The 12,817-nt window shown below is 38.8% G+C and overlaps 1 protein-coding gene across 1 annotated transcript in view; it reads right to left on the bottom strand.

Moving 5' to 3' along the window:
* Positions 1-223: 223 nt before the first annotated feature.
* Positions 224-12,817, bottom strand: part of IPO5 (importin 5) — a 43,878-nt gene continuing 31,284 nt past the window's right edge. The window contains exons 22-26 of the mRNA XM_050896039.1: positions 9,372-9,494; positions 8,520-8,739; positions 4,867-5,095; positions 3,160-3,301; positions 224-369 (exon numbers count right to left, since the gene is read on the bottom strand). Of these exons, the coding sequence (XP_050751996.1) occupies positions 283-369; positions 3,160-3,301; positions 4,867-5,095; positions 8,520-8,739; positions 9,372-9,494 (801 nt within the window). The 3' untranslated portion in view covers positions 224-282. The remainder of the gene's footprint in view (positions 370-3,159; positions 3,302-4,866; positions 5,096-8,519; positions 8,740-9,371; positions 9,495-12,817) is intronic.

Genomic DNA, 12,817 nt, shown 5'->3' with positions numbered 1-12,817 from the left:
GTTTCCCTTTCACCATCGTATGGATGGCTTATACCGTTAGAAAAATACTCTTCAGTGCTATTGTAGGGTTTACAGGAAACTTCTTCCGTGTTGTGGGATAGAAACCGATTTAAACACCGTTCTGAAAGAATGCTTCTTCCTGCTGCCACTGTCTGTAGGTTGCAGAATGGCCTACACGCACTACAGCTCTGGTTTTACTCAAAAAAGAAACAAAAGAAACCTAAACAATAGGGTAAACGTTTATTTGGAGTTAGTTTTCTTGCAGATGATAATTAAGGCCCTTCAAGCAGAGTTCAGGAGCTCCTGTATGGCTGCCTGTTGATCTGCATTGAGGTGTGATATGCATTCTGTCCACAGTCCTCCAGATGTCTAGAAAACAAATGAGAAGTTGTCTTTATGCAGGCTGACAAGCTTCTAATGCACATGCTAAACTTTCATATGTGTACAAAGCTCAACATTCACTGGGCTTATTTCCTGTAATGTATATGCCAAAGAGAACAGACCGAAATCTTCAGTTATACACAGTCCTACATAGGTTCAACTAGAGATGCTCTAAAATGCTCAACAGAGGCAAGCTCTGGTTAAACAGCAGCAGAGTAATTGTTTTGAAACTCCTGGGAACTCCCACTAACTAACCGTCAAATGACAATTGACACTTAAGTTAACCATAGCCTAAACCATTTGCTCCGTTTTACACTGAAGTTAAAAGATCAACATTCAGGCAAAACTGAACCACGCCTAAATGCGAGAGCATCTTTTGGGCACTGATGCACCAGTAACGCATTCAGAGGAAGGGAGTACTGTGATTACAGCATGACGTGCTACATACACTATGGGTGTATGGCAGCAGAATTTTGCGCATACACATGGCATTACTCTTTAGTAAAAGAAATGGTAAATTACTTCCCAGAGAGAAGAGAAGAGAACGTACATAGCACCTATCTGGGTAAATGTAAACCCACACCTTCCTGCCCCTCAGTATACCTCATCTGTGTTACAACAGCCCTCAGCTGAGACATTAGCTTTTAAAGTCACCATCAGTAGGGACTGGTTCTAATGGTACCAGAAAATGCTGAAAATTAAAAAAGGTTGGAAAAAAAGTATTTATTCACTTATCAATAGAAGCTGGAAGCAACGGGCACTCCGCTTTCTTTAGAAGGACAATGATAGGAAAAAAAATTGCAGGTGACTGGCTGTAGGTCTTTAGATTGGCTTTTGCAATAGCAGTATACTTGAAGTAAATTTAAAAAATTGTTTTAATTTATATTTGGTATATTTTATGTTCGGCTCTATTATAATGCCCTTTTCTCACACACTTTTAAAAAAAACAAAATAGATTCACAGAATTTGAAAGAATTTGAAAACAAAGTCCTCAAGTTGAGTTTGGGTTTGTGTTTTTAGTCTTAAATAATATTAGGCATTTTAGACTCTCAGTGTTTAATGGAATATTGCAGAATTAAGTGTGCTCTTCCAGCATTTCTGACACACATTTAAATTGATACTCTACACTGAAATATTTCTGGCCTGAGAATACGAAAGCATGAGGAAAAAAGTTTATGTTTAATTCCAACTATGACCATAATGTTGCTCATGTCAGATGCTGGCAGTGGAACAGCTTACTGAGATCATAAACAAAACAAACCAAACCAACAAAAGTCTTTCTCCTGGAATCTGGGAAGCAGCAGCAGCAGGCAGACTGTTAGCAACTACACAGCCTTTAAAGCTCCTACCATGGTATAAAACATTTACAGTGCTTTACTAAAGTCAAAGTACTATGTGTGAAGAGAGAGAGGATTGGCAACAGTATGCTAAAATTGTATTTTTAAAAAAACATGACCGTTAAGAATTTTCCCCCACAGTCTGAAGGTAAATCATTTAACCAATGCAGAAGTCTTGTTTCCGTATTAATGTTCCTATCATTCCCGGCCAAAACAAGACTTTGCTATACACAACTAATCTATACGTGTATGTGCCATTGAATTGTTAAAACAAAACAAAACAAAACAAAAAAACCCCAACTAACCTTGAGCGTTTAAGGTAAAGTGAACAAATGCATTAGCATACCCTAATATAAAGTTTCATACCCAGACTTTAAGTACTAACAGCAAGGATCCGTATCTGTCAGCCAGAATCTAGAGCAGCCACTTATACCACTTTCACTTTGAAACTTTGCTTGATTTCATTCTTTTTATGCCTTCAGAGTTTTAACAAGTCATTTTCTACCAGACATAATGGATCTCACGGGCTGATACACTCATCCAAGTGAATCCTTTCCAAAATCAAGTATTCCTAAAATTCTTGAACCTGAGTTTTGCCAAAGCATGCCAGGTAGAATGGACAATAATTGAACAGCTGCTGCTCCAAATCCTCTACACATTTTTATAAGCTATATGCTTGCCAGGCACACTACTTTCTATCATTAGGTGCTGCAACTGTCAAGTACGTCCACCTGGTAACATTTGGCCCCGGATCAGATCTGCCCTGTGAGCACTATCACTTACAACACTGTCGAGAAGTGCAGCTTAAATACTTGGACATCCCCATCATCCAGCACCATAAGTACTCATTATGGCATAAAGGAAGTGAACCTTGAGGCAGTTCCCCAAAGGTAGGGGAAACATTGAACAGCCGCCTGTATTTGCACTGGATTAAAGAGGGCAGTAGTAAAATTACTTGCGGTTTGCACTTATTCTCTAGCAAAGATCCCAAGCCTCTGCTATATTAGTAAGTCACCACAGGGTGACCTTACAGGAACCACATGTTGGATCAAATCCTGCAATACAGTTCACTGATACAGAGATAGGCAGATTTCTCTCCAGATTTTAATTTCTGGCTCGGAAAAGACCCCAACACAAACCTGCAAACAACTGATACTGGCTAGCAGGTTAACCATCCAGCTGCATCTATCTTAAAACTTTTTTTTTTTTTTTTAAATTAATAAGCTTCTCAAGTTTATCAAAAGAGACAGACTTTATCGAAGTGCAAATGTTACCAAGTTTTATCATTAACGGTTCAAGGAATGTCCAAGGATCTCCAAGATCACTGGTTGAAGCATTATTCTCTAAGGATACAAGGCTCTCAAAACTGGTTTAACAGTTTGGTTACTTCTGAAAGTAGATTCTAAACGTTCCCTTTATACCTAAGCAAGCATTTATTTACCTGCACTTGGCGAACAACATTAGCCAACCGCTTGGTACATGGATCTTCATGTTTAATAGCTTCATGAATTTCACCATCCGCAATTATACCAAATATTCTGGGAAGGTTGGAGTTGTTGGGACCGAGGACAACTGGGTTGTTGCTGTTACAATCAAAATAGATATTACAAATAAATTAATGTTTAACTAAAAAAAAAATTAATGTAAGTATTTTACATGTAAGTTGAGTGATTTTGAAATATCTTACTCTAAAGCTGCTTATTTACATCTAAGTTTCACTCAGCTGAATAAGTATGCATAGCTTTGTTGCCTGCTGACAGAATGTTCCCTCTCCTGTTAATATTTAACCAGCTGATTCTTTAATCAGCCTACACTTTACCAGGAAGAAGTTCTGAACTTTACAGAACGGTTGAGCTCCATGCAGATGGAACTGTAAAACAGTGTGACAGAAATACCCTGCCTAAAAGGGCTTATTCCTCTCTCCCAGTGCTGTAAGGGGGAGGAGGTTGTGTTACTGGCGTCAGGAGCACCAGTGACTTCAGCTCTCCGCCAGCACTCTCACTGACACAGCAAGTAAGCAGTTCTGCTCCCTCTTTCCCAGCCGAGTGTTGGAATAGAGGAGTGCTGGCAACCAGGGATCTGGGTGGAAAACATGATCTACTTCCAGCCCTGCCACCTACCACTGCTGGAACGCAGAGGCAGTGAATGTAGGACTGACACAGCTCCAGAGAAGTGTGTAGCAAGGCTGAGCCACCTGCACAGAGCTGGGTACAAAAGTGTGCTAGTACTGTAATTCCTGATTTCTATATACATGTGTACATGCATATATGTCAGTATTATTATGGTGTCTCTACACAACTGTCCTATTATCAGTCTAGGGACCTCAGTTGCCACCACCCATTCTGAGACCTTGCCTTAATAAAACACCAAGAGATACAAGGTATTCACATAGTAGAAAAGACTGTAGGAAATCTAAGTTGTTTCCTTTCTATTTTTCTGCTAAGATGTAATACAGTGTCAGCCAGAACATGGCTACTACATAATGGTTCAGAAGTTGACATTCTTCCACTCAATTATGAAGTACAACTTGCACCGACACTAGAAGAATTATCTTTTTTTTCTCCATTGACCTATGGGAGGGAACACAAGTCTAAAGAACAAGCTGTGGGACAAGATGCTTTCAATAATAACTGAAATTATTATTACAAACTTATTAAGGGAGATAGCATTGTACCATGAATTTATCTGTATTATTTCTCCACTTTATACTTCGTTTTGTTGATACTCAAGCTTTTGGAAAGCAAAAAGGTGCAAAGCTACTTTAAAAGGTTATGAAAAGAGGGCTGGAAGGGCCTGTGTTCTGCTTTTAAGTGAAAAGACCTGATCAGTTATGAATGCTGATACGTAAACAGAGTATCAAAAATTTTCCTAAAATTTTCTGTAGAAGTTCCCAGCTGGTCCTTTCCCATCATGTACATATAAAGCAGCCACAAATTTTTTTGAAGCCATACAGACAGTAGTTAGGATGAGAACACTGACTGAAAAAACAGCAATAACATCATGGAAGGCTCAGTTCTGACATTCAAAATTATCTTCTCTAAAGCACATGCAGATTAACCTGGCAGTTTCTCAGTTTTGAAAAATGAACGCAAGGAAAGAACCTGCAAACAGGCTTACTTTCTGCATTAATGCCAAGACTTTGCCTTACCTCTCAATTAAGTCACACAGATAATTGAAAGTATGAACAGCTTCTTCCTTATCTTCATGAAGTGGAAGCCATGATAACCAGTGTGGCAGGACTTCTTCAACATTTACACAGTCAGGCTTGAACTTCATTATCTTTCCTACAGCTGAAATGCAGTTCTCTGTTGCATTGACATTCTCTTTGGTTTTGGCATCTGGTGACTGAATGACTCTCACCAGCAATGGAAGCGCCTCTAATTGTTAAACAACACAAGAATAAAGTTTAATGCACAATCAAGTTATATTTTATTAACATCACAAATTCTACATGAGACTACTGCACGTATTAAAAGTGGGATTTTTTGTGGCCCAAGCACCAAAATCCAGTCATCCCAATGTCCCACTACTTCCAGGTTCTTCCCGGCTCAATAATCTTCATATGAAAACCAAACAGATAAAGCTATGCAAGGAAACACAAGAAAACAGCTACTGTAAAGGTTTGGATTTGCTTTATAAGTTCAGAAGGGAAAAAAAAAAAAATCTTCCTGTGTCCCTCAACTGGAGTTATGCAACCTACAATATACAAGACATCGTAATTTATAGTAAAAACATAGATAACAAGCATTATCTTTCTAATCTAACAGGTTCTATAAACACAGGATGATGAAAAGCACCGATACAGTGACATTCACATTAATTTGGACTGTAGTGCACGTCTACAGTGTATGCCTGTGGTAGACCTATTTCTTGTGCACACACATATATCTATAAATATACATGTACGTACACATACCTCCCACCACTAAAAGGTGCACTAGGAAAAGCCCATACAAGTAATCTCATCTGGTCAATCCACCTGGCATGGTTTAGATCTTAAAAATCAAACATCAAGGAAAAATGCCAATTTTCTTGCTAGGTTAATAGCAATTATATTTAATAGTCATGTGGGTAACCACATGCACACTTCTAAATGAACAGTAATGTCACGTTTTTAGTTACTAGCGTCCATGCAGACTTCAGAGCACTCTACATGCATGCAGGAACAATTGTCCTTGTGTTCTTCTGCTAAAAATATAATGCTAAAGCTGTGAAATTCTGTATCAGCACAGAAAACAGGTTGTGGAATTGTGCAGAAAGCATACTTCAAAATAACTCCAATTACCGAGGAAGAGCGAGATCTCACACTACTTCATTTTGATGAGTAAGTAGCAGCTTTGCAGTTAAGGAATACACAATGACACTTGCTATATTAACTTCACTGAGTTAGATTTTTGAAGAATTTAGCAGCTATGGAAAAATGATTAACCCTAAGCTAGACAAGGATACTTTTATGCGGCTGATGAACGTTACAGCAACATTGATCATCAGATCCACTAGCTTGTGTACTGAACGCAGGATAACGATGCTGGACTTTTCTGCAAAGCAGAATTTGTTTCACAGAAGTCTACAATGTCCAGGCAAACTCAGTCTGCATTTTATACCTCAGGTTTTCATGACTGCTGAAGCTAAATCTCATCTGTGTTTTCTCATACTCCTTAATACTAATGGATGACTGTAGGTATGCAGGTCCTTGCAGCCGTAAGATTAGGAGGGCATCAAAATGAATCACCAGTCTCCTCCCTACAGCTTAGCAGACAAGTTTTCTTCTTGTCTAGAAAACAGATCTATTCTCATGTAGATGATGTAGTAGATAATCCCTAAAACCCCCGTTTTACTATAAAAGACCATATTCTATAATAATGATAGTTTTTTTCCAAGGACTGACTGCTCTGACATCTTGCACCGCCAAAAGTTTTGAGGCCACTGATGTGATTTAGGAAGAAACACATGCAGTTGATTAATACAATATTCACAGAGAATAGCTCATTATATTCTTCCACCAACATAAGAAATAGAAGCAACATTGACAGTCACATAAATTGTAACCTTGTAACCCCATTTAGAAAGTTACTTGATTTGCTGTAGTTTTTCCTTCAATCTTCTTTCGTTGCTCTTTACTAATGCTATTTTTAATTCTTTTGTTTCATCATAATGTAGCTCTTGTGCCATTTACAAGTTCTCCCTGTATTCCTGTATTTTTTCAACTGACTGCCAAAAGTGGTCATGTTAATACATCTGCTTTTTCTGAACAGTCTTGGGTCTTTACATATTGCTACAAACTTGCAATAGAACAATAAGCCAGTGCTATATATTAATCAGTAAAGAAATTAAATTATAAATAAAAGCTCACAAACATGATGTTTTCAGAGAAGATAGTAAAACCTATGGGGTAGAAAGCTTCTCATGCCATGGATTTACTTTGTTTCTAATCACAGCACATGTTCATCTATTAAAATAAATCACAAAGTTCTTTCATGTACATACAAAAGAATTTAAAAATACTTTTGAGGTGCCTGCTAATAAGCTGTATACTGTAAAGTAAAAAGGTTATTTTATCTAAACATCCAACTAAAGGAGAAGCCAAGTGTCTGGGTTTAATCAAGGATTATTTGTCCAAATACAAAGAAAAGGATCAAAGTTGTTACAAAGTTTAAGTGCGCCAAGGTAAAGTCTAATGAATGAAAAATAAAATTAGATTTCAACAGATGCTAAAAACCCCTAAAACTCCAAAATCAGAACTGTCTTGACCTCAGTCTCTACTCCTCTAGTCTTGCGACAAGACATAAAAACCTTATGGAAAAGTTCAGAAAAAAAAACCTTTTAGGAAGTATTTTTCTAGACAATTTCAAATTTTAATGCTCTTAATGTTTCACTGCAAGGTTACCCCCTGCTTTTTTCTTTTTTTTTTAAGACACCTCATCTTCATTGTCACCATGTGACAGTTACATTTACATTAACAGTGAAAATTACAACCTCTATTGATGTAGGTAAGATTTGTGTTAAAGCCCTAATTTATCCCTATCACATGGTTCTTATTCTACATCATTTAATTCAGCTTTTGTTTAAGATTCATGTGAAATACATATTTGAACCAGCTGACTAAGTATTTTCTTAAAAAAGAAAAAAAAACCCCTCTGACGAGAGATGCTATTTAGCGTGCAAAATTAACTTTGTTGTCTGGCAAGAAGAGTGCCAGCAGACAACCATTTCTTTAAATTCAAGACAAATTTGAAGTTTTAGAGAAACTAGAGACACTCAGAAAGAAAGCAGACAAAGTGTTTCTGATAGGCATTATCATACTCATTTCATTTCTTAGTCACAGAAATCAGGCTCCTTCTTTTTATATAACAGGAAAGCAGAGAGCCACATTAGTTATATTCTAGGCTTCTCCTTAATACAGGTCACTTTTATAATTCCAGACATCCAAAGGGTTTTGCATTAATATGTAACCATATTAGTATTAATAAAAAGCAACTATGAGACAGGTGTATACCAGAAAGCTATTTTTTATGCAATGAACATTTGCATGTCAGACCATATTTTTTAAAAAATGCATAAATCAAGTTTGCTAAGCAGTAAGTGCTGCAACAGAAATGCTACTAAGCAGAACATCGTTAAAAGCCCAAGGAATTCAGGTACTTTACTAATCATCACCAGTCTGCCACACAGGTTATACTGGCAATCTATTTCACTGCCAAAGGGAAGAGACCTCATTAACCAAAAGGCGAGCAATTTTTAATTTCCCTCCCCACCCCAGAATCACACATTCAAATAGTTTTATCAGATGCCTGTACGTACCTGTGCAAAAAGGACGATAGCTGTCCCCACCAAACTGTGCCATAACTCCAACACCGTAGGCAGCTGCTTGCCTAACCTCTGGGCTGTTGTCACATATTGACTGTAGCATTGGCCTCAGGAAGTATTCAGCGTACTTGAACGAGGAGGGGCTGCAGTGCTCTACAATATCGTCAAAAATGCACAGCCCCCACTGCCTGTCTGGCCATGGCCTATGTGGACACTGCAGCAAAACCAGGTAACATTTAAGCCACCTTAAAATTGGTAATTTTTGTACAGTCAATGATTATATCAACAGAATAATCATAGTAACAGTAGTCTAGTATTTTTGTTAAAATCTTCCTGGATTAAATTTAATCCTACAAACACATAATTTTCTGTAGTGATACTTGCAGCAATACCATAAACAAAACAAATCCAGGTGAATATCCGAGCTAATTAAAAGAATAATGATTTTAGGCTAAATCCTTTACCTCTATTTCACACTCTGTTACCTATTTCAGTCTCAATTTTCCCCACTAGTCTGCAACACTTTTTTGGCCCTCTTCTTGAAATCCATTTTAGAGAGTATCGGGCACTCCCAGGCAAATTAAATTTCTCAAAATAGTTGTGTGTCAATGATCCTGGGTCTTGCAACACAGAAATTAGAAGTAGCACAGCCGTGCAGCTGTTCAAAAAGCATAGGGTAACAACTTCATACTTGATCCAGAATAAACCTTCAACTGCCTCTATTTTGTAAAACAATAATTGCCACATTCTGTCTACCAAGTTCTCTAAGATTCCAGCATGGAAGGCCTATTAACACATCAGAAAAAAAATAATCAAAGGCAAATTAAAAGAAAACAAGGTACTTACAATTAGGTTGACAATTAGTGGAAGTAGCCTTTCAAACCACGGCAGTACCTTCTCCTTATAACTGCTGAATATTGAGTGCAAAATGTCCGATACTTTAGTCAAAATATAAACGTCACTGTCATCCTGATAGAAAAAGGATACAACTCACATTAAGACTAACGATCTTTAAAATAGTGGAAGTCACATGAAATGCTAAGGTCTCTAAACTAATATAATAAAGTTGTTTAATGATTTGGTTTTGTACAACCAATCTTTTTAAGTCCACTATTTTTCAACTCTTGGTCTAATCACAGAATGACAGAATCATAGAACGGTTTAGCGTTGGAAGGGATCTTGAAATACCACCTAGTCCAACCTCCCTGCCATGGGCAGGGACATCTTTCACTGGACCAGGTTGCTCAAAGCCCCATCCAACCTGACCTTGAAAACTTCCAGGGATGGGGCATCCACAACTTCTCTGGGCAACCTGTTCCAGTGCCTCACCACCCTCATCATAAAAAAATTCTTCCTTACGTTCAATCTAAACCTATCCTTTTCTAGTTTAAAACTGTTGCCCCTTGTCCTGTCACTACAGGCCCTGGTAAAAGGTCTCTCTCCATCTTTCGTGTAAGCCCTCTTTATATACTGAAAGGCCGCAATGAGGTCTCCCCAGAGCCTTCTCTTCTCCAGGCTGACCAATCTCAACTTTCTCAGCCTTTCTTCATAGGAGAGGTGTTCCAGCCCTCTGATCATTTTTGTGGCCTTCCTCTGGATCTGCTCCAACAGGTCCATGTCTTTCTTGTACTGGGGACCTCAGAGCTGGATGCTCTGGTGGGGTCTCACAAGAGCAGAGTAGAGAGAGAGAATCACCTCCCTCGACCTGCTGGCCACGCTTCTTTTGATGCAGCCCAGGATACAACTGGCTTTCTGGGCTGCAAGCACACATTGGTGGCTCACATCCATCTTTTCATCCACCAGTACCCCCAAGTCCTTCTCCAGAAGGCTGCTCTCAAACCATTCATCCCCCAGGCTGTATTGATATTGGGGACTGCCCCGACCCAAGTGCAGGACCTTGCACTTGGCCTTGTTGAACTTCACGAGGCTTGCATGGGATCTCCTCTCAAGCCTGTCCAGGTGGCTCTGGATGGCATCCCTTCCCTCAAGCGCATCACCTGCACCACTCAGCTTGGTGTCATCTGCGAACTTGCTGAGGGTGCACTCAATCCCACTACCTAAGTTGTTAATAAAGATATTGAACAGTACTGGTCCCAATACAGACCCCTGAGGGACACCCCTTGTTACTGATCTCCATTTGGACATTGAGCCACTGAATGCAATTCTTTGGAGATGGCCATCCAGCCAATTCCTTATCCACCAAATAGTCCAACCATCAATCCATACCTCTCCAATTTAGTGACAAGGATGTTGTCTGGGATCATGTCAAAAGCCTCACAGAAGTCAAGACAGATGACATCAGTTGCTCTTCCTTAATCCACCAATGCAGTCACTCCATCATAGAAGACACCAGATAAGTCGGGCATGATTTGCCCTTTGTGAAGCCATGTCAGCTGTCTCTAATCACCTCCCTGTCTTCCATGTGCTTGACATAGCTTCCAGGAAAATCTGTTCCATGATCTTACCGGGCACAGAGTGAGACTGACTGGTTGGTAGTTCCCAGGGTCCTTCTTTTTACCCTTCTTAAAAATATAAGTCGATCGCTAGTACTTAATTGCCTAGGACTCGGAAGTTTGTTTCAAGGACAGAAAAATTTTATCAAGACAAACACTGTCTTGTGCAAATTTACTGCTTCAATAGATTCCTTTTACAGAAGACAGAAGGCCCTTTTCCTCTTCTGTACCTTACAGATACTGCAACAAGTTTTTATTGAAAAGTAAATGGATAACTGCCTTTGTAACAGATAATTGTGGCAAAACCACAAGGAATGTTAATCCTCTCCTCTTATTGCTTAACTTCATTTTTCACCTTGCCCAATTAATGCATCAAACTGGTGAAGTAAAGATCCTTAGCTCAGATTCAGCTATCAATTCATGTTATATCTGCAAGTGAGCATTGTTCCCTGGACACACGTGTTGGGAAAACCCTTTAACTTTGTTTTAAAGTGAGTTCTGTTGTACTTAGTAGGGTTCCTTTAATCAGTTTATACTGTAACAGGCAGGGAAAACAGAATACAGCTGGTTTCTGGTCCCTAGTGAGAAACTAATAAGTATTTCTCATGCAACAGGCAGCTTCCCACAATTGGATATTTAAACCCTCCCTCGTTAGACAACTTCTGCACTGTCAAGGCATAATTCAAGCAATAACTCTGGAACATATGCACAAATGAAAGTAGAGGTAGAAAACTGCTGCAGCACACCACAAGGTCCACCTGGCCTGGTATTGCCTGTTTACCAATAGCTGATAACAGATGCTCAGGGGGAGAGCATAACACTTGCTTAGTGTTATGCCTTCTCTCACCCTCTATCAAAACAGCAGTTTAGTTACTGCCTAAGCTAGGACTGTATCTGGATATCTTACTGAAACTACTGTTTGAATATCTTTCATGACTTCTATACTTCCTTGTATTTCTGCTGCCTTGAGGTAACGGCTACATAAACATATTCTGGGACCAAAGGTGTATATCCAAATGTTACTCATCACCATACGTTAATTCTGTCCATATGGCAAGTGACATTCTGGTCCCACTCCTACTTTCACAGGGTAATGCAGACAAGTCTTCCTTGCAGTCTTAAAAAAAAAAAAATCAGCAAGGTCAAATATAAATTAAAGCATTTTTAAAAATGCCTTGCAAATCAGTTGCAGAGTATGGATTCAGCTTTTCTGAAACTGCTGCTTGCCAGCATTTTCTCTCATCATTGGTACAGAGTGACACATAAGAAAAAAGATAGCAAACCACCTAACTCACTGTCTACAAGAATGAACAGTAAACATTGCAAATAAGAAAGGGAGAAAAATCAGGAAAGGCTCTTGGCTCAGAACTTGAGTTTTGTTATTTTTTGATCCGAAGCAGTATGTAGGCGTGCAAAAATCTATCCTTTTGAATGGTGGCCTAATGTTCCCAAAGGAAAGGGGCTCAAGAACTGCATTGTTATTTAAGAAAGTATTTACGTAGGGGTGCTTGATCTGTTAAGATATATTTTGGAGTCTGCATAGAGGTTAAACTCATGTAAACAAGCTTTACAATTCAACTTCACAAGCTTCACACCTGCATTGTGTGGCAAAAAAATTTCCTAGTTCTTCGAGTATCCTTTATGTCTCATGTTATAAGCAGCAGTGACTTACTATTATTCTTTATTACTCTCTCCATACCAACAATGATTTAAGAGAACAATAGTATCTCTTCTACAGTCACCTCCACTTCAAACTAAAAAGTCAGTTCGGTATCTTAGCGTATAAGTAGTCACTCTGGTATTCTCTCATAAGTAAACACATTATGCCAGCTATTCAAC

Source organism: Gymnogyps californianus, chromosome 1 (assembly GCF_018139145.2).
Source record: "Gymnogyps californianus isolate 813 chromosome 1, ASM1813914v2, whole genome shotgun sequence".
NCBI lineage: Eukaryota > Metazoa > Chordata > Aves > Accipitriformes > Cathartidae > Gymnogyps > Gymnogyps californianus.
The sequence above is the reverse complement of the archived record's forward strand: the minus strand, read 5'-3'. Positions and strand labels throughout refer to the sequence as shown.